We start from the raw sequence: 22,238 nt of genomic DNA on the forward strand, positions 1-22,238 counted from the left end.
TTGAAAATTAACATAATAGTACAATACTTGCTTTTGGTTTTCCATATTCACTTTTTCTAATTTAAATGAGATCCTGAGGCAAAAGTTTAAAAAATACTGAATGTTACCAAGGCTGTTGTGTTACCTTTGAAAGCTAATTTGCTTATCCTTAACACTGTACCTATGCTCAGAAGGCAGTCTCTCATTTTTGCTTCCCAGAGCCCTTCAGTTGAGGTGGTGTATAACCACAACCTTTTAATTGTTTCTTTGCTCTATGACTTAATGTGAATTCTGAAGAGTTGCTGGAATAGCCTGTTCTTGTCTTCTCTTGGGGTGCCAGGGCAGAGAACCTTCGGTCTTGGTGTGCTATCTCTGCGCAGATTACTTTGCTTACAGTTCTCTAGCGGAGCTGCCACGTGTAGTTCATTTCTGAAATTGCTTGCTGCCAACTAATGTTGGGAGTTGTATGTGCATCTGCTATGGGTCAGCACATGTTGGACTGCAATACTAACAGCAAAAACAAAAGCTTATTTTGCCAGAAGTAACTACTGAGGACATTTAAATAGTTTAACAATCTGGAGTTTACTGTATAAAGTAAGGGATTGTGAAAAATGTGAACTCCAGGTTAATACTTGTTAGATGTTTGGGTGTTCTCCTGGTTGTGGTTTGTTGGTTTGGTTTTTTGTGGTTTTGTGTGGTGGTTGTGTGTGTGTTTTTTTGGTGGTTGTGTGTTGTCTGGGGTTTTTTTTCAGTGTCTTTAGGAGCAGTTGCTGGAAGTTGTGATTGCCCTGAAATCATCGGAATTGGAAACATTCAACTCCCTGTTTCCTTTGTGTCATGATGCTTTGGATTAGAGGATGTATGTGCATTTTTCTCTCATTACAGAACAAAATAACAGTTGTTTTTCACTGTGTCTTGTAGATTTTGATGGAGCAACGTACAATAATGAGCGGCGACCCTATGGTTTTTGGTTTCCACCTGAGCAGCATTCAGAAGAGGAAATAAGAAGGCAAAGGCTTCATAGGTTTGAGAGAGAATGAAATTGGCAGGTGTTGATGTAAATTGTAAAGTGCTGTTCAGAGTTACCAAAATATTTGCAGAATTATTTGTAATATGCAGATTCATTTGTAATTTTCCAATTTTTTTACTACTAGTTGCGAAACTGCAGAGGATTTTGTGAGTTCAGGCTCAAAATTGGAACTTGCATAAAAAGTGTGAGCTAGGAATCAAAATGTGATTTTTGGCAGTCTGCATCTTAATGTACCTTAAATATGGAAGAAGACTTATGGTTTTACCAAACTGTCTTTTTTCTTAAGTTCTTTTGTGTAGCTTCAAGAATTCCTTGGCTTTTTGACTGCTGGTATTCTCAGACAACAAGTTTTCTTCATCCATCACCGATGAAAAAAACATTACTTTTTAAAATACAATTGTAAAACTATGCAATTTTTCCTTGCAAACTTGTCTCTGTTTATCTATGGTGACCAACTGTTTTTGGGATTGGCATGTGAAATGTCACTTGAAAAGACTGCTTTGATGACAACAGCTAGATCATGAGTTTAGGCTTAAGCTTTTCAGCAGTCTTGCAAACTGTGAAAAATAGTTGCAGCTATCCTTACCCTAAGGAATTACTTAATACAACCTTTAGTGTTGCAGTCTTCCTTAAAACATGCCATTTTATCTAGAGCTTGTATGTGATAAAAATGAGTTGTAACTACTTATTATTTCCTAAAGCCTTTCTTAATATTTATATTTTAAATAAAATGTTTCCCTTTAGAGTTGAAATAATTTGTTAGGAAAGGGAGGTGGATATGCCATACAAAGAATATTTAGTAACTTATACTTTTTCAAAGCATCTATTTCCCTTTTTAAGAAAGATTGGAAATTGTATCATGTATATGCTGTTCATGCAGCTTTAGAAATTCTACTATTTCTCTGTATGTATCTCATTTGATGTCCAGGAGCAGCAGTAAGAGTTGGCAGACTTGTGGAGATCTTGCCTAAATATAGACTACCTTAAATTCTTCAATTTCTAGCAAGAATTCCTCTGCCCAACTCTAGAGTAGTTGACAGGAGACCACAGAGCTCAGCTGTCACTTTGGACAGACCCTCCAGTCGCTGCTTGTCACACAGTGGCTGTCCTGCTTGTGGCACATCTGCCTATTCAGTAATGTTAACTAATGAACCTGAAGATTTTTTGTTCTAGTATCACTCAAGAATTACTCATTGCCCAGGCTTTTTTTTCCTCATAATAGCAGAAATTCTTCTGAAATTGGGGACGCTCCTCTGTAACTATTTTCAGTCCTGAAGAGGTGTGATTGCAGAAGAATAATTTGATTATTGGCCTTTGGCACAGAACGGTTGGAATCTCTTCAGCACTAATTTAGTAGAGCATTAGGATGAGCAATTTCGTGGTTTCTTTTCAGGTACATGTGATCACCAGTCTGTGCTTTATGAAGTCTACTTCTCTATGGAGTTATAGTTTGAATGTAAAAACATAGTGCTCTATTTTTCATACAGAAAAAAATCCTGAAACTAATTTTTTTACTATGCTCTTTAAATAAAGAGTACACCTTCTGGTTGGAATGAAGCTTTTGTTTGCTGAAAAATGCACAAACTGTTGTTACTTCTCTCCTGTGCCTTTCTCACTTTCACCATCCTTCTTATACCTATTGTTGATTTTTATGCCAAGCAGCAGCACAGTATTGTTATGCCAGGTATGTGGTTCAAGGTTCTGAGAGCCAAAAGACACGACTGCAATGTGACTTTGGATATACTCATTCATGTAGTGTAAGAACAGTCAGTATTATGCAAAGTGTTTTCTGACAGATTCTAAGACACTTAGTACATAAGGAATGCTAATTTTTGTTGTGTTCTTGGTCTTGGTTGTTTTTCTGTATATGCAGTAGCCATAGAATAAAATAGCAGATACTCTTAGCTAACTTTTCTATGCTCACTAAAAATAGGTATCAAAAAACTGCATACAGTTTGCATATTTTTCTCAGTGGGTAATATTAATATGTAAATGAGGAAGAAGTAGCATTGGTTCCTCAGACTAATCTTCTAATGCTTTGGTCAAAAGTTTCAGTGTAACTTAGTGTGTTTGTTAAGCTCTGTTATTTTAATTACTTAAAACCACTGGATTAGCCACTAATCAGTTGGAAAAAAAAAACTTAAGTAAAATCAAAAACATGATTACAGTTTTAAAAGCACTTGTTTTTGTAAAGTGAGGTTAAACATGCCTGCCATTAAATAGTCACAAAAATTGTCAGTACTGAGAATTGTTCAGCTGTTTTGACTTTTTTGTATAAAAAATTGAAATAAATAATTTTTTTACATTTAAAACTGTCTTTTTTCATTATAGTAATTAATAAGGCGGATATTTTAAATTACAGAGCTGCAACCATATTGTTAGAAATGAAGACCTGTGATACTGAGGGGGCAGACTGATTACATTGGGACTAATTTTGTTTCTTTTGAATTTAGTGGAAGTTTTGGGATTTGATTATTGGAAAGTTCCAGTACTTAAAGTATTTTGGAAAGTTTATTAACAGAATGGTTCCTTAGTAGGATTTTTACCATTAAAAAACCCCCGTTGGTTTAGGTTTCAGAGCACTGATGATGGTAGATGTAAGTTGCAGATGAATTCCTAACATATGCTCTGGTGCACTTTATCTCTTCAGGGACAAAAATTAAGGGCAATCTGCATAGATGAGTATTCCACATTGCATATTTTCTGAGACTGTTTAGTGCCTGACTAACTCTACATAAAGTAAGGATTCTTTAAGAAAAAGCAGTTTTGTATAAAATATCTTAGCATCTGAAGTTTGATTCCTTTGTTGCAGGAGCTGTGATTTCTTGTCAATTTTTCGTACTTCCTCTAAACTCTGTGATCAGGTACCACATAAGAAATTCCACCCCCTTAATTAATCCTAATCAGCAGACTTGTTAACTTGTTAACAGTTCTTGAAATTTAATGGTTGAATGACCTAACATATTACTGCTAATAAATAGGGGTTTCTCGCAGTCCAGAATTAAGATGTGGTGAAAGAACAGTGTGTTTAACTCTTAAAACTCTTTTCCCTCTTCTGTCTTGTCTTTGAGCACAGGCAAATTATATATTCTTGTGTACATATGCTTTTTTTCTGGCAGTACCACTTCTCCTAAGGGGGGGAAAAATGCCCTTTAAATTGCTGAGAAAACAGTATTCATACGTGTTCCACACCACAGCAGGACAGATTGTGCTAGGTGAGTGTAGGTGGAAGCAGTGTTCTCAAGACAGGCTGTAAATGAGATCAAAATCTGTCCTGCCCCCCTTAAATTGACATCTTGGTGCTAGGGGAGGTGTTTAGGGGGAGAGCATGTCGATTCTGCTGTACCAGCCTCCTCTCAGGGTAAGTCGTTCTGCCTGAAGCTTTGTTTTCCATGGCTACCTTTCAAGCAACCTTTGGCTACCTTTCCATGGCTACCTTTCCTTGCTTGTTTGGTGAAAATCAAAAATGGAATTTTCACGGTCTGTTTTAAGAAGTTTCACTAATGCCACCTTGTTTATTTTCACATATCCCTTAAGAATCACTCCAAGAACTCCATTGGTATAAAGGGTGTAGTAGGAGACAGTGAAGGGACTGCCCACTTTAGAAAAGTTTTGCCTTTGCGTTTTTTGGTGTGGTTTTATTTGAAAGTGAAAGGGAGAATTTAACTTTTATCATTAGATATAATTTGTTCATACCACATATATGCAGATAAGGAAGAAAAAGCCTAATTGATTCGTTAAATTAGTGATATATAAAAGTCTGTGGAATGATGATGTGTCTGGGGAGAGAAGGAAATTCTTTATTAAAACAGACCTTGCTAGGAGACTATTTTGATTGAGCTGAAGAAGGTCCCAGTTTTGATAGCTCTTACGCTAAAAAAGGAGGAAAGAGCATACCTGATAGAGGTAAAGTCTTTGTATCGACAGTCTTTATGGCAGACGTCTTAGTTCTTATTTTTATATATATATTAAGGAACTTAAATTGCAGATGACAGAGCAAAGCAGCTATGAGCATTGTTAGTCCAAGATAGTTATCCTGACCAAACGAAGGCAAAATGACTTGCCTTTTCTCCTATGTAATAATTCAGTGATTAGAAATGCCCACAGGACAAAAGTAACTTTCTTTTGTTATCCATTGCTCTCTTTCATTATGATAGTTTTGAGTTTTGCTGCTGCTTAGAGCTGAGGCTTCTGATTGTATTAAAAATACATTATTCATTCCTTTTTCACTGCTACATGTATCTACAGACCTGAAATCCAGAATGAGCAGTTAGCTTATAAAAATGTATTTTTGAATTGGATTACGTAAGTGAAATGAGTAGGACAGAGGGTAAATGATCAGGGATGCGTTTAATCTGGAAGGCACTGTAGTGATAAAACACTTCTTTAGGCAGGATGCTTAAATTCTCAGTTTCTGCACATCATCGTCAGGAAGCATACATTATCTATGCAGAGATACAACCTACCTATGCATGGCCAAAAGTTCTATAACATTGGTCCCATTTATTGCATGTATTTCACTTTTTACATGCATCTTAAGTGTTTAAGCACAATAAAATTAAAACATTTGGAAATACTAATTTGCTTTAGCATTTTTAAAATACAGTATGCAAAATCTAACAAACTACAGTTGCATCTGCCTCAGAGTAGCCATTTCATGTAGATTTCTTCAGCTCCCATGAGAATTAATTGTTTTCTGCCTCTGAGAAAGTTCAGTCTCCACTCTAATGAAAACACCTCTGTCTTCATCATGCTAAATTGTGTAAGAAGGAGCATCTGTCTACAATAGGAGTGGTATTTGTAATCAGTGCATGGAAGACTATAAATTCTGAAAAAGACCTTGCTTTTCTGTACTGAAACTTTGTTTTACCAAGCTGAACATGATGTCAGTTTGGGGCTTGAGTGCTTCATTCCAAATCTTTCTGTAAACCACTCGGGGGCAATACACAGTTGTTGTTCATTAGTGTGGTACCTTACTACATACATTGGTTTAGGAATTGGTGAGAATTTTGTCTCAGTGTTTTGCATTTCTGCTTCACTGAATCTGTGGAAAACATTAAAGTCTGTGGAGTTTCAAAGACCATGAAGCCCAAGCCCATCATCTTTTGAGAAGCAGTCGAGCACTGTGTGGTCAAGCACAAGGTGAGATTTGCTATGAGGTGGTATTAGATGCTGAAGGCTGTCTACCTTATATTGAGGAACCATGTTTGTTTAATACATTCATTCTAGGATGATGAACGTGGAGTTGGTTTTTCCTTTACACTTATAAAATATCACCTCTAATTGAACTTCCAGTACCTTCTGGAACATCTGGCTGAAGCCACTAGAAAAAGGGGAAAGCTGTTAAGTATGAATATGGAGCAGTATCTGTTTGAATGCTGATGGTGATTTTTTTTTTTTTCTTCCACCTGGGTAGTTTTCCAGCTGGTTAAGGTGGGCAGAATTTCAATGGCTGTTTTTGTTGTTTGGTTGGTTTAAAATGCTGATTTCTGAAATAGGATCCAGTCATGAAATAGATCCTCATTTTGATGAAGCAATTGCTTCACCTGCTGGAAAGTTTTTGCCAGAGTTCTTGTCAGAAATTTTTTATCATTTCAGCGTGAAGGTAGATCAGCTCTGTCCTTGCCTGTCTGCTCCTCTTCACAGCTGGCTTTGGAGCAAACCTTTTTCTTGCAAACTGTTCCCCATTATAAATCTTCCCCATGGTCCTGAATTTTTTTTCTTCTTTCTTGCCCAGACAGTTCTAATATGTGTAAAGCATTAGAACAGAAGTCCTCATATTTGCAGCCTTTTTCTATGTATGGCATAATTGAATTCGATTAAGTTACTTAAGGATTGCTTGTAAGACCTGAAAAGGCCAGGCTTCAGTCTGGGATGTCAGTGTAAAGTGACGTTATTTACAGTGGTCCATGTGGAACAACAGAAAGTTTGTTCCCCAGATGGGTATGGTTTCTTTCCTGAATTTGGATCATGGTAATACTTAAAGAATTGATGAGGATTGATGTGGTCTTGCATGCTGTGCTAGAGAGCTTGCACAGTCATTGCAGACTGGCAGTCTTCAGCTGTGTACTGCGAGCAGAAGGCATGATGCAGATCAAATTTCGTTTTTCCTCAGTAGTGTGCTTTGAAACTTTAGGGGGATCTTTTTCAAACAAGTAAACAACAACTTGGGTTGATGGATAAAAGGTTTGTTTAATTTTCCTTAAACACAGGCAAAAAATGCATGGACTATAAGATTCTATGGTTTTTAACTGTTTTGATACTTTGTTTGTTTGTTTCTCTGGTGCTTATGAACCAGCCAAAGTAGGAAAGAGTTGTTTGGTTGTTTGAAGAATTCTGGAACAGTTTTGCTTAAACTTGTTGCACATAATAATGCGATTCTGGGAACGAGTCTTTAAGCAGTTTTCTGATCTGAGAAATCCAAGGTCAGGAGGAGGCAGAGGTGCTCATGGCAGAACAGGCACACCCCTGAAGAGACTGGAGCCCTTGGAGGACCCATACCAGAGCAGATACTCTCTCAAAAGGACTGCAGCCCGTGGAGGACCAATGTCAGAGCACAGGAAAAGAGCGAGAAGGAAGGCTCAGCACAGAGAAAAACCACTTTGTACCTGGAACCCACTCCCCCCCCCCGAAGCTTCGCGCCACCTCTTGCCTCACTGAAGGGACTGAGTGTAACCTTCAGCCATACCAAGGGGGCAGAGAGGAGTCTGGAGTGAAGTTGAGCCTGGGAAAGTGGGAGGAAAGGTGTTTTAAGGTTTGTCAACTTGTTTCCCAAAACACCTGAATCAGTAATTAAGTATGTACGCTAATTGGCAATAAATTAAGTTAAATTCCCTGAGTTGAGTCTGTTTAGCTCACAACAGTACTTGGTAAGTGATTTCCCTGTCTGTATTTTGACCCACGAGTTTTCTTGCTCTTTTTCCTCCTGTTTTCTCTCCTGTCCTGCTTGGGGCGGGGGAAGCAGCTGGGTAGGTGCTTGGCTGCCAGCCAGGGCCAACTCACCACAGGAGTTCAACAGCTCCTAGACACGTGATGTTGCTGAGATGATGGCACATGACAAGCAGGGGACTTGGAGCAGCAGGTCTGGCCCATGGCAGGTGCACTTCTTTTGTAGGGATTTGCAAGTTTGGGTCTGCTCGCAGGCCCCAGCTAAACACCTTCTCTGTTTGGAGTTTAAGCATCTTTTCTGTTATCTCATTCTGATACCTGTTTTTAGCATGTGAATGGTGGACTTCAAATCCAGAAATTCTACTGTACACAAATGAATTTAAAGTACACTTTAAAAATACCATTTTTACAATACAGCACCATTGTGATAAAATCAGCGATACCAGTTTTCAGTTTTGCTTTAGTCTCTCCCTTTTGACATGGTCTGTATACACCAAAAGATGAAATTCAGTTCAAAAGACACTGTCAGTATTGGGCCTGCGCATCTCTTTCCTTGTCTTATGAAAAACAGCAAATGAAGCAAAAATGGCCACATTTCTTAACAGCAGATCAGGGCTCAGGCTATGCAGTATTTTTCTTCCACTAGTTATCTTCCAGAAATCCTGATGCGGAGGGATGTGAAGGAGAGAGAAGGATCTGACAGCTGCCCTGAGGATTTGCCATGAGTTCGAGCCAGGCATCTTCCCTGCTTCCTAGCCATACAGATGCCATGGTTTGCTAGGGTGAAGGGCAAGCAAGTCTCCTCACTGTAAATCACGGGTTCTGAATTTAATTCCAGGGCAGTTCACCCCAAATGGCTCTAATGCCAATGACCTCCGAGTGCAGCCAGCATAATTTTCTGTGTTGCTATTAATATCCTGCCTGCTGTTTAGGATAAAATCCACTTCTCTACTGGGCCTACACAAGATCCAGAGCTCCTGAATGCAACAGGAGGGGTCATTTGGACTATAAGGACTAGCACGAGGCCGTTGCCTTTAGGAGTGCTTTTACTCATGAACAGTTTCAGCTATTCCTTTTCACACATAATTTCATAATTAGGTCCCCTATGAATAATTCACCGATTATTTTTCTGCTTAAAGTCACTGGACAAATGATTGCAGAATTAAAGCATATGCTGCTTTATACTTTGGTCTGTCTTACTTGCTTTGTAATATTAAGCAATTTATCTGCAACTTCATATTGAATTAGTACAATATTTTTGACAAATGCCTTACAGAGTCAGCTAAGCATGAAATGGGAATTTACACACCTATTAAATATTTAAGTTATCAGTGGTAGCTTAAAAATACATCTCCTAAATAATATGTTCTTGTAGAACATAGTAAAATGTAACTGGCACAGGTGCAAAAACTCTGCATCAAAATAATAGAAAAACATGACTGGTTTACGTGATATTTTTTAAATAAAGAGCAAGATGGTAAAATGCCATGAAATGACTTATTTAGATTATTGGGTCTTTTTTTTTGTTGATTCTCTCAAGATGTTTTTAAGACTTTTCTGTGTACTTGTCAAGTTAGGTGAACACAGATCCACTTCCAAGTCCCATTTTATTCCATCTTTCTTGTCTTCAACTTGTCTTATTATGACAAAGTTTGCAATAACATAGTGTAAAAGGTTTTCTTTGTTTACCTAAGTGCAGTTAGTACCAAAAGCCCCACTGTAAATATCTTTAGCAAAGCGACTGCCCTTCTCCAGAGAGTTTCTACCTGAAAAGAGGCTGCAAATGAGTAACGGAGGAGCTGGTGAGTACTGTCAGGAAAAGCTCGTAAACGAGACCTTAATGTGGAATTACTGAAATCCACTGAGGAAATGGGGACGTCACCTAAGGAAGTGGGGTATTTGTCTGCTCCTGTGAACATAAGCTGAAGCTACTCGCCCATTGTGGTTTCAGCTGTGGTCTTTTTGGAAATACAGTTTGCACACCTTAAAGAATAGGTGACTACGGCACGGTGCTCCTCTCCACATGCTGCTTTATTCTCGCAGGAGTAAGCTCCAAAGCTACTCAGCACCTTGCAGAGCTGAGATGTTGGTTTTTACTTCAAACCAGAAAGCCAGTCTCGCCTGCATGTGGGATGCTGTCTGGAGCAGGAGGAGATTAAATTCTTTCATACAGTTCAACGGTAGGCATTAGTTCCTCCTCAAAAGACTGTGGCATGCCAGATCTGAAGCATGCAGCTGGGATGGCTGAAGAGTGAACCGAGAGGTGTGCCCTGTCCCAGTGGGCCACTAGGACCAAAAGGGAAATGCTCCCCGAGACAGGTGGGGACTGGGACGTGCCCCAAGAGGGCTCTTGACCCTCTCCCAGCTGAAAGAGCAGGAGAGTTAGGTGACCATCACGTAAGCACAGCAGATCGGAGAGGTTTGGCTGGTTTTGTCAGAAGGAAGTTGCACAGTCTGATGTATTTACACTTGAATGGACTTACTCTCTGACTATTTTGTTTTCCCCTGGCTGAGACTGGAATGTCTGTCTTTCCTGCTCTTTGAGTTTGTGTATCCAACTTCTAAATTGGCCAATCAGCCTGTTGTACTCGTGATGGCTTCAGAGGGAGTTTTCTTTGAATTAGGACTCTTGGACGTGGATCTCTGTTTCCTTGAAAATCCTTTTGCTAGGGGCACCTCTCAGTGAACACAAATTGAAATGAAAAGTGCTGGAAAAACCCATTTTATTCCATTCTAGTAAAACGTAGCTCATTTAAGTGGTAAAAGGAACATTTGTGGCCCTTCTGCACATGATGAATTCTCCATTTGCAATCTGTTTTCAGTAGTTTCACCATGATTCAAATATGCATTTAATAGTTCTGGTTTTATAGCTGAATGAAAGAGGTATAAATGTGTTTTAACTTTTTCAAAAGGTGATTAGTGCTTTAGCTTATAAACATTTTAACAATCAATGCTTTAAAAAATAAAAAGCATCTCTAGAGCTCTGATTCCATAAGGATCTTAAAGGTGATGGTTCTTTTTTGTGGTGGTGTGTTTACAAAAAAAGAAGCAAAAAATGAACAAAATTAGCCTCAAGTTTAGACAATTGTCCTAACACTTCTTATATTCATCACTCAGATAAATTCACCCATTTTATCACCATACTACTATTTCTTTTCAATTAATATTAGAAACTGCTCTGTTTCTTCAGCTACTTGGATTGGAGCTTAATAATTTAACTACTCTTAGAAAGTAATTGCGAATATAAATATAGCTTTTTAAGGATTCATTATCTCAGCTAATTTTCTTACATAATATTTTCTTACATAATCTGCTGTTAAATGGATTTGCAACTTTTTGTTGCTTATGAAAGCCCAATTAACAGTTCTTTTGCAGTTTGGTTCAGTACTGCAATGGTAAAAGACTTTGATAGTCATTGTTTTTATTATAAGGGGTTTTTTAACAATTACATTTTCCCCTTCCCTCAGAAACAGCACGTGCAAGTTTCTTTAGCTTGGGAAATTCAGCTATAGGGCTTCAAGACATTTGTATGTTTGCAGATCTATATCTATAAGGATAAATATTTATAATATGCCATATAAATGCACATACTCTTCCTGTTGTAAATGCCATTTCTACCAGGAATTCCATTGTCTTGCACAACAGGTATGGTTTCCTTGGTATTCCTGACTTGATTCAACCCTCCAAGCTCACCTTGTTACCTGTATATTATGGCAGTGGACTCCAACGTGAGAGTTTAATTTCTTTGAATTAAGTCATTTACACTAGATTTTACTACCTGTAGATGTGTGTACATGGGTGGATGAGGCTCAATAGATCTTTCATCTTTCAGTCTTACATATCCATTCAAACAAAAAGAACAGTGCTGCACACTTTCAAATATATTCAAATATTAAATACTCTTTAAACCTTTAGCATGTTGTTCATCCTTATGCAAGTCTCACTCTAGCTGTTCATTTTTGTTTCGTTTGTTAGCCATGCTTCAAGCATACCTGGCACCTACTGATTTTTTTCCTCTGCTCTTGTCCCTCTTTAAGAGTTCCTGACAGGGGGGCTGATGCAAACTGCAATTCGGGCATCACGGTTGTTAGCCAGAAACTGTATTCATTAGCAAAAAATTGGCATGTTCCCCGCTGACCCTGGCATTCAATGAATGGTGCTGATCTGAAGTCTTCTAGGCAACTTCCAGGTGACATAAGGGACTGTCCACCACCCTGATCACCAGATCCAGTGTGCTGGAAAGAACAATGAAAGAACTTGATAACTGTACATGAAAAATAGGTAAATTATGTTAATCTGTCTTCTTCTGACTTTATTTGCTTTTAACTGTACTATTTTTGGTCATCTTAAGTTGGAGTAACCTTCCTTTGCTGGAGAAAATCTTAATTTGCTCTGTAACGAGTTAATCTCAAAAGTCTAGAGCCAGCTCACTTATTTTTTTTGTGTTTATCAAACTGAAGAAAAGAGTAAGCTGGGTTGATTCTAAACAATGCTGTTATCTAAACTGCTGCAAATGTAACTAGAGGATGGTGTTAAAAAGACCTGGACCTCTAATTCTGAAAAGTGTGTCTTTGTACATGAAAATCCCATTGTTTAATAAAGACAAGCAAGCCAAATCTTTGTAATTTTAAGAAATGTGTAGCTTAAGGCTATAACTTTAGTATATACAGCTACAGCCAGGTTCTGCAGTTTGGAACTAACCCTCATCTTGTTTCTTTATGTGAATTTTCCTTTTAAATGTTTGCTAGACATTGGATAGTTTACTTACTTTTCAGAGCTAAAAATCTTTGAACCTTGAGAACACAAAAGCTGTACGAAAGAAACATATATATGATAATGTGCCCAGACTCTTACCATCAAAAAAGAATATCCTATCCAAAGACTCCTCCAGTTCACTGGGCAGGGAGGAATTGACTGATCTTGGCTGTGAACTGCTACCGCTTGGGCTGGGGCCTCACATACAGCACATCTGCTTATATATGGTTGTATTTCTTCTTCAGAGAGTGGCGTCATTGGTAAAGGAGCAGCACTTGACAACCAGTAAGACTTATCATTTCGACTGGCATAGTAACAAACTTGGTTGATATTACAGTAGGCAAAGGGCATGGTATTAAACACAGGAAGACAAGATCCTGGCAGACCTGAAAATAATAATAAATGATGAAAATTATCCTTCTTTTTAGGAAAGTTCAAAATGGTATTCTGGCCAATGTTGCCGCAAAACTATACATCTTAACAGGAGTTCCCTAATTCACAGATCTTGAACCTCCCAGGCGCTTTACCAAAATGGCTAGTTATATTGAAAACAGAAACTTTTTTTACCAATAAGTATCTTCTTTGACCAATAATATTTAATTGTGTCACAACCCAGTATTTAAACATGATGTAGTTTGTCACCATGGGAAACAGTTATGATAACAAATTCCTTAGCTGTGCCAACGCTGAAAAATAAATTAGGCAAGAGGTGGCGGCTGGTTTAAAAGGAGAGATTAGCTATTTACAAACTCATTAGGAGCAGTGAGAAACCAAATGCCAATGCTGATAAATAGAAAATTTTTGTAAAGTATGACAAGCCGTTTCTACCAGTGCATTAAGCTGAAATCTCAGCAGCTGTTCTACTGCCTTCCAGAAAGGTTTCACAGACTCTCAAAGTGAAATAAAAGGATTGAGGGATTTTGCAGAGCCAATCCTGCAAAATTCTCATCAGGCAGACATCAGTGGGAATTAAGAAGTGACTAGTGCATACTTCAGCATGCTTCAGAGGTGAAGTTCTTCTTCCAGAACTGAATTTAGAACAGTTTTGTGATGACCTATTTAGTTAACAATAATAATCACTGCATATATGTTCTGCTTTGAACTTCATGTGTGATGTATTATTTCTGTAATTTCCCCAAACCCTAATGCCTTCTTTAAAGACATGTGACATCTCCATACAGAAGCCAGTTTTGTTTATCACTGATAATATTCCATTCCAGTACTAATAAAGAATCTGGAGCAGCCTGAGTAAGGAAAGTGCCTGCAAAAAGAACACACCGGTCACAGGAAACAAGGACTTTATTTTCTCTGAATCTTACTTTCACTGCTGTTATAAGGCATTCTGTTACCAACTGGCTCTCCTGGGGAATGCCAAACACACAATAGTGAAACCATTTCAAAACAACACTGCTGTACTAAAAATACCTATCTCTATTGCTCTTTTAAGCACTTCTTTTTTTTGTCCAGCTTATTAGATCCTTGATCTTTCCTCCTAGGAGACTTCTCTGCCTCTTGTATAACAAGTCAACAAGAATTTAGGAATTTTTTTCTGTGCAAATTGCTGCCAATCAATTTCTCAGGCTGCAAGTCAGGTGGCTTATTTAGACAGCTAATTTTAGTCAGAATTGTAGAAGACTTAGAAGAAATGACCCAAGACACCAAAAGGAGCTGTCTTTGGGAGAAACTTGGCTCTGTCTTTTCCAACAAATGTTAGCTTCTGACTCTTAAAAGCACACAATTCTACTGTACCCATGATGCATAATTTTATTTGTAAAGCTTATTTATACTATCCAACTGTAACCACCTAACGTAACCAGCTCTTTTTCCCAAGCTGTCTCTAAAGTAAAAAGGAGCAGATGCTCCAGGGAGTTATTTCAGAGTGGCCAAATTAGATTCCTGATCTAGGAAAATCTCTTCAGTGAGTTCAAAGACAGCCCAAAATGACTAGCCAGGATGAATGAAATAAACCACTAATCTCTCCAACTTCTATTCAAAATTACTTAGAGGCAGAAATACTTACTTCATGCAACTGCACAGCAGCAGAAAGCCATTATAATGGGTCACATAATAGGGCAGCATAACCAAGTTCATTATAATCAGTGTAAATAGTTTTGAGTCTGTAGAAAATAAGTAATTGATGATTCTGTAGTGTGCTCCATTTGACTTGTCTTTCATTGTATAGATCACACCATATTAGACCTTAACTGGAGAGCAATTATGTACTACAATACATACCAAGATCTTGATTATGAGCTTTCTCTTGTCCTTCCAGGTACAGCAGACTATAGCCAGTCCATAATTTTGGCATCCCCTGTGGACAGAGCGGTTCTCTGTCTGACTGACTGTGAAGGACAAGCAAGAATCCACTTGCAGTTCTAATATGGGGGCCTGGAGGTCCTGGGATACCAGTCTGGCCAGGTGGACCTTATCCATAGGAGAAAAGGTAAAAGAAATTTACTTGTATGAACACATAGCTAGTGTGCACTTTTATCTTTTACTATACTTAAGTGTTCAGTAAGAGGTTCCTGACTGAATATAATACAACTTCACATGGGCAATAAAGGTTGTCATGGGCAATAAAGATACCAGTAGACTCCTGTTATCTTTCTTATGGGAGAGAAATGAACTAGATTGCCACTGAATGCTTGACAGTTGGCTTTTCTATTGTGCCTCTGTCCTGTGCTGTATGGATTAAGAAATGAACCGAGCTGGGCAATGATCTCCCAGACTTGCTCACTAGGATGACTTGTCTGGACTGAATTTGAATCCCTGCAGTAACAGTCGATGCCCTTTCCTCACATATGTATTAAACCATTAATTTATTAAACAGCAGTCACAGTTAAAATACAATTTTAATTACTCACAGACAGTTGCACCATTAGCCTTGACTCAGAAGTGCATACCTGTTGATATATGGTGTTTAAGCATGTGTGGTTAATTGTCTTTCTGGTTAATAATGGATGCTGAGATAAATTTTCTTCCAATAGGTCTTTTTATGTGTTATTAAATCATTCACAAATGTCACTATCAGTGCTTGAACTGAGAGGGAGAAAGAACTGTGATGGTATCTCAAGCTAGAGGTGGATGTATCCATGTGTGAATTGGGGGAGTAGAGAGAAACCTTAGTCTATACATCATCTCACACATCTCTCCCCAAAAGTCATGTTCCATTCTTACCTTGTGGCCCAGCGTATCCTTGCTCTCCTATAATCCCTTGGTCACCTGGTGGTCCAGGTGCCCCAGGTAAGCCATCTTGACCTGGCAGGCCACATGACCCTTCTTCACCTTTTCTTCCTAGATAAATACAAAGTATGCACTTTCCCTTCATATGGCTGCATTTAAAGGTTATGCATTGTCCAAACACACATGGCATGCAAAGGGCCAGTCAGCAGAACTGACACCACCAAGAAATGATGCTTCAGGACAGAGAGGTGCAGAACTGCTTTCTGCTGGGAATTCTCTTTACAACTTATTCACCTTGTGACCACAGTAGTAGCTCAGATGCACAACTTTAGTAACAGCGACTGCTAATAAGGTTTTATGTCCTCTCTACAGAACTTGTGTGATTTACAGTTGAAATCAAAGCACTAACAAACATTATCATGACAAGCCTCTTGCAGAATTGCCATCAGTATTTGTACTGTGTAATGAGTTATAAGTCATCCTATGGCAGGCCTCCATCTTTTAGGACCCAATTCAGCAAAGTCTTTAAACATGTACTGAACTTCCTGTGAAGTAATGCATGTATTAGGGTACTTACAGAACAGGGAGGGACTGCAGGATTGGCCTACATCCAGTGGGGAAGGGTAAAGACATTTTTAGGCTCCTGATGGCCTCACCTTTTTATATTTCTCTCATGTACGTGCATTTTTATACATTAGCAGATAATGAGGTGTGACCAGAACAGTAAAAGATAAGTCTCATATACAGGGCACAGATAGTGACGGTCCTGTTCACTGCCTACTTTAAACATAATCTTAACTGAATGAAGTTACACTTGTCAGGTATTATTGCACTCAGCAGTGCTTCTTCTCTTTTGGTAAAAAACAGTTTTCAGATAAGTATGTTTCTCTAGTACCACAGTTTCTTATTAATGGTGTGTGTTTCATTCCTTGCAAATTTTCCTATTTAACCTGCAGACTGAGTAATTCAAGGTTGTCTCACAACATTGAAAATTTCCCCATGTTACTTTTTACTAGATTCATTGAGAAAAGCTAAACCAGTGAAAACAATTTAACAGCTTTTAAATGTCGGTAGCATAGTTATTTTGCCAAAGCTCAAGTACACTGCAGTTTTAGTAATACACATTGCTTTTGCCAGTAAAACTTCCAGTTTGCCTTCCAAGCTGGGACAAAACTGGAATTCTGCTATCTTAATGAAAGGAAAAGCATTACTAAGTGTTTCTTTCATAAAACCAGTACAGGTATGTGTCATTGTATCATCTGGTTTTACAGAAACTGTTTTAATGATGTATATAATGGAAACACAGCAATTCAACCCCAGAAGCGCCTTTTAGTTGGCTAAATCAATTAATATATGTAAAACTAGATAGTTCACTGAAAATTGCCTTGTGTTCACTTTCATGAGGGGAGTGACTACTGCAGGGAATCCTGGGAGAAAATAATGGATTTTCTCTCTAGAGACATTGGATGTCCAGTGCAGCCACCACAACAAACTTCAGTTTCCCGAGTAGGAAATATCTAAAACCACATGAGGGATTCCACTGTCTAAACCGAAGACACTACACAAACATGCTACGCTATATTTCTATGAAGATGGCCACTCTGTTGGAATCATCAGTACCGGCATCACCCTTGTTTTCTTTTTATCTATCAGAAGAATGTTTCAGTCTTTCATCACTTCTTTTTAAGATGTCTTTGGTCAGTTTCTTTTGTGGTAACTTTTTCATGTTCTAACAGATAAAAAGTGCTATTGTAGCCGCCTCTCTGACTTCAGTGTCCTCTTAGGACTTTGGTTAGCAGAGCTTTGTGATTCATTATTGCTAAATTTTAAAGCGTGTATATTTTTAACATCCTCCAAATAAAACCTGTCTAAACCACAGGAGTGGTTTGAGGCATTGCTGTTTTATTTGTTGGTAAAAAGGAAAAATACCCTCTGAAGAACTCTTTTCTCAACAGTGCCTGATGACTTTGCCCTCTCTGGCCTAGGAAAAGGGAATGCAGTGCAGGCAGGCTCAAGCAGCCTGGTTCAGCTATACTGATCCATCATCCTCAGCATTAACCAGCCCACGACATGTTTCTGGAGACTGTTAATAAGTGTTTCAGGGAAAGAGACAGGGTAAAACATACAGAAGTAACACTGACACTCTGACCCTTTTTGATTTGTTGTCTAAATGGCTAAAATAGACATCCAAGCTTTCAAATCACAAGCTTACCTTGGGGTCCAGGGTGGCCTATTGGCCCTGGTAATCCTACAGAACCATCATCTCCTCTTTGCCCTGCTTCCCCAGGAGGTCCTGGGATTGCAGGGCATGAATCATCTATTTTTCCTGGTTCACCAGGGTCACCTGGAATGTGTAATAGGAAAGTAAATTAGAAGATTGGTTAATAGCTCCCATGTGAAAAATCAACATAACTGTTAGCTAGTTTTGGTGTTCAGGTGTATACTTTAAGTATTTTAAAATCTTGAATTATTGAGTCTCACCGCTTTTAACTTTATTCTTAGTCTTTTAGCACAGCATTTAACAGCATGGCAAGCATGTGTTAGCAAGTATATGCTAGCTGTTATGTTTCAAATATTTGGTGTACAGTTTCTGTCTTAATGTGCCCCAAACTGATTTGAGTTACAGCCTAAAGTCTACCCAACTTCACTGCAAGCACCTTAGCACACATGAAAATTTACAGTACTTGCCTATTCTGTGGCTGCATCAATAGTTAGGCCAAAGAAGCTAACCCACAATACCCACTGAAAATAATTATAATAAAAAATAAAGAATAGCCACATTTTATGTATTGAAAGTTACTGGGTGCTATTGGCTATTTGCATTTTGGAACAGAATCAGAATCTGATCAATTTAGTCAGATTAAGACTTCAGTGTTTGTAGTAATCCAGTGTTAGGATTCAAGCTTTGGCTAAGTTTTTGGTTAGAAAGCATCTTGTGCGACAACCAAAAACCAAAATGATAAATTGAAACAAGTGTGTTTTACAAGTCTAATTGACATCATAGCATGAGACTTCTCAATGTAACATTATCATGATATTGGTCTGCTTGGAAGTGCTAGCTTATTTATGTGAAAAATCTATTAGAACTATGTTGTTGTAGCAGTATCTACTATTCCTAGCAGCCAAGAAAAGAATACCTTCTAATAAGTGTGGAATGTATGTATACAGAAGGAAGCCCACATGAAAATAAAAATAATCAATAGTCATGAACTTACCTATGAAACCTGAAGGATTTGAAAAATGGAAATTGGATTGCAGCCGTTGTGGTGCAGGTGGAAAGAAGTTTCAGGCATGTAAATTAGAGTAAAGAATGGAATGAGAACTGAAATCACTTACATGAGGTGACATTAGAAACAAATAAATAGTTCAGAAATTTTTACACAACTCAAATGAGAAATCAATTCAGTTGGTTTTTTTCTGAGATTGTTTAAATTGTCTGTATGCAAGTAAACATTAGTAAGATTATATACGAATAGAAAGATTACAGTTACAATTGAGTGACAATGAGCAACAGGTTCATAAGTACCTGTGGGACCTCTGGGACCAGGTTTTCCTTGAAAACCTTGGTCTCCTGGTTGTCCTATAGCACCAGGTGGACCCTGTGGGCCACGGATTCCCATAGGACCTGGAAAGAAAACAGTTGTGCAGTTACGTGTGGTTGCATTCCAAGAAGGTGAACACATAAATAAGATGAAGCCTGGCTGCTTGAGTAACAAAGAATGCTTGGGACAGCTCAACTCTGTTGTCTCTCAGAAAGAAATGCACATTTTCCTCTTCCCTCCCTGGTCTTGAACTGAATTAAAATTTATGACTTTTCTTTTTGTAGAGATTGGAAGAGATTGGTGTAGACAGGACTTCTCTACAGTGCGTGGAAGAAGCAGAGTATCTAGATCCCTGTTTTCAAACTAAAGACTGTTGAAAGCTCAAAGCTATTGATATGGTGCAGATGTGAGACTGTGTTTAGTTCAAACACATCTGCATATTCCATAGTTTCTCAAGACCCCTGCAGAGAGGTCAAGGTTTGCTTTATCTGGCAGACTCAAAAGTTTTACTGCCTTATTCTCAGGTTGGTGGGGGAGTCTTCCAACAAGTTGTTGAATCTGGCTCTACTCTGACCTTCTACCCCAGCCCCATCTTATCTGTAGGTAACAGGGCAGAGCTATGAAATGTCCAGCCTACCCCTCCTGTCTGGCTCAGTCTCCAATGGCAATCCCCTGTGCACAAGGCTCAGTTGCATATGGCTGGGCATAAAAGTGCACATGCTAGTTAAAAACACCTCAGATCATACCCTTTGGGCCTCTTCTTCCTTGGTTCCCTGGAAGACCTCTGGCTCCTTGTTGCCCTCGCTGCCCAGGATTACCTGGTGCCCCTCGAATACCAGTATCACCTGGATCTCCTCGCACAAAGATAGTCTCTCCAGGAGGACCAGGATTCCCAGGCTGACCTATGGTAAAAGAGCTTCATTCTTAATATATGCACGAAGTGTAAACATCTAAAAATAGCCATGTTCCATTGGGTTTTTTGCTTTGGGTTTTTTTCCCTGGGACGTAGGACAGCCCTTGCGTGTTTTTGGAAATATTAGTATTAGCCTTTGTCCAAGGCATTGTAAGGAAGACAATAATAGGAATAGCTCCCAAAACTATGTAGATTCTGTGCAAGCGAAAGGCAGCAAGTTAATGTTACATGCATTGGGACACTGTTTCTCTATATTTATTATAGGGTTGCTTACCCTTCTAATCTCCATCCCCTACTTTCCAATAGGAAGTAAGACTTCGTACTGGGTACAGAAGGGTTCAGATAATACTTAATGTAAAGGGTCAGAACAACTTGAAAGAGCTCCATTTGAGGACCAGAATCTATAGGAATTGACTGGATCCCTTGGCAACCCCTGCTTGTAACAAAGTGAGGTCTACATAAATGCTTACAAAAGAGTTGCCAGCTTTAGCTTTCCAAGGCTGGATTTAGATTGGAAAGCTTTTTGTGGGTTTACCAATAACGGCAGGCTTCCAGACAATGTGTTTTATCCTTCTTGCTAGGAAGAGAGACCAGTAATCTTATTGCTGTTTGCTTCTATCAGCAGGACTTGTACAGAATTACCATGCAGGCCAGAAAACTGAATCTGGAGATCTGTATTTTATCCTTGCTCTGGTGATCTATCCAGTGTTCACTTCTCTGTGTATTCACTGAGGTATTGATTGGTATGCACTTTTATACATTGTTCCACAGACAGCAGCCTAGTGACTCCTAGTAGCCTCAGGGGCTTTTTACATTATCGAATTTGGTATTTTTGGTTTTAATACCTCTGATGCCATCTAACCCAGGTGGTCCTTGATCACCTGGAGGACCAGGAGAAGCACTATCAGGAGATCTTCCCATAGGTCCAGTGGGTCCAACAGGTCCTCTTCTACCTAAGGGATCACATTTTACAAAAAAAAAAGAAAGAAAAAAAAAATCCGAGTTTTTTTTAGATTACAGAAATAAGTTACTAACTAAAAGAGTGCTGACATTTGAAGTCATGGAGGTAATGTATGCTCTCACTTGTATACTGAACATACCACTGGTTAGGCTAAAGAAGACATCTTGTAAAAGTGAAAATGTTACCTTTCTAAAATTTTTAATTCTTTCCATAAAATCTACTTAAACTAAAGAATGCATCATCACACATTGGCATATTGCCACAAATAGCTGCCTTCTCCTGAATTCTAACTATGGGAGAAATGGTAAAAATGTAAGATGAGTGGGGATTATGAAATCATTCTGCCTGGGACTGGATAAGTATTCACAGATTGTTCCTAGCAAAAGTGAGTTCAGCCATTTCCTAAAAACCTTAGTGAACAAGATGAACTTACTAGCCTTTAATATATTTTTTTCCTAATTTGTAATCTGGATTTTTGCAAAATAAGACGTTAGTGCCCCTACATGTGACAGGCAGGAAGAGTTACAGGTTACCATCCTCTACAGAACACTTTTGAATAGTTGCAGCTTGTTAGCATGTGTGTTGCACTCTGTTGCCTTCTCTTCTCTACAGAAAATCAAATCTAGTTTCTTCAGTCTTGTTTTCGACTGCATCCTTCCATTTACTCTCTAGTGAGTTCTCCCTAATTTGTCAAAGCTGGACACTATACCATGGGAGGCCTTGCCCATCCTATGTCAAGCAGTATTAATACATCTCAGAATGAAACTTCTTGTCTTTTTTCCTCAACAGCACCGTTCAGTTGGCTCCCCCAGTTCACAAAGTAGTAACTGAATTGAGAAAAATGACTGTGTCTTCATCTTAGAATAATTCACCTCACCAGAATTCACCTCTGCTATTTTTCCTTTGTGTGTTACATGATAATGTGGCAAGGTTTGGTAGAGTAAAGCTAATGTCACTTCTAATCACAGAATTGCTTAGCCTTGAATG

General features: G+C 38.6%; 2 protein-coding genes across 11 annotated transcripts in view; one reads left to right on the plus strand and one right to left on the minus strand.

Annotated features, from left to right (window-relative positions):
* Positions 1–3,286, plus strand: part of RHBDD1 (rhomboid domain containing 1) — a 53,474-nt gene extending 50,188 nt beyond the window's left edge. For 7 of the 10 annotated variants that reach the window (XM_072867722.1, XM_072867718.1, XM_072867716.1 and 4 more), the window contains one exon: positions 901–3,286. In XM_072867722.1, the coding sequence (XP_072723823.1) occupies positions 901–1,019 (119 nt within the window). In that variant the 3' untranslated portion in view covers positions 1,020–3,286. The remainder of the gene's footprint in view (positions 1–900) is intronic. The other 3 variants (XM_072867713.1, XM_072867723.1, XM_072867714.1) reach the window with 1 other exon arrangement.
* Positions 3,287–11,513: 8,227 nt separating this feature from the next.
* COL4A4 (collagen type IV alpha 4 chain) overlaps positions 11,514–22,238 on the minus strand; it is a 71,174-nt gene continuing 60,449 nt past the window's right edge. The window contains exons 39-47 of the mRNA XM_072867171.1: positions 21,136–21,243; positions 20,124–20,279; positions 19,362–19,460; positions 19,051–19,059; positions 18,048–18,179; positions 15,830–15,946; positions 14,888–15,076; positions 12,752–13,038; positions 11,514–12,132 (exon numbers count right to left, since the gene is read on the minus strand). Coding sequence (XP_072723272.1) covers positions 11,869–12,132; positions 12,752–13,038; positions 14,888–15,076; positions 15,830–15,946; positions 18,048–18,179; positions 19,051–19,059; positions 19,362–19,460; positions 20,124–20,279; positions 21,136–21,243 — 1,361 coding nt within the window. The 3' untranslated portion in view covers positions 11,514–11,868. The remainder of the gene's footprint in view (positions 12,133–12,751; positions 13,039–14,887; positions 15,077–15,829; positions 15,947–18,047; positions 18,180–19,050; positions 19,060–19,361; positions 19,461–20,123; positions 20,280–21,135; positions 21,244–22,238) is intronic.

This window comes from Ciconia boyciana, chromosome 7 (assembly GCF_034638445.1).
Source record: "Ciconia boyciana chromosome 7, ASM3463844v1, whole genome shotgun sequence".
Taxonomy (NCBI): domain Eukaryota; kingdom Metazoa; phylum Chordata; class Aves; order Ciconiiformes; family Ciconiidae; genus Ciconia; species Ciconia boyciana.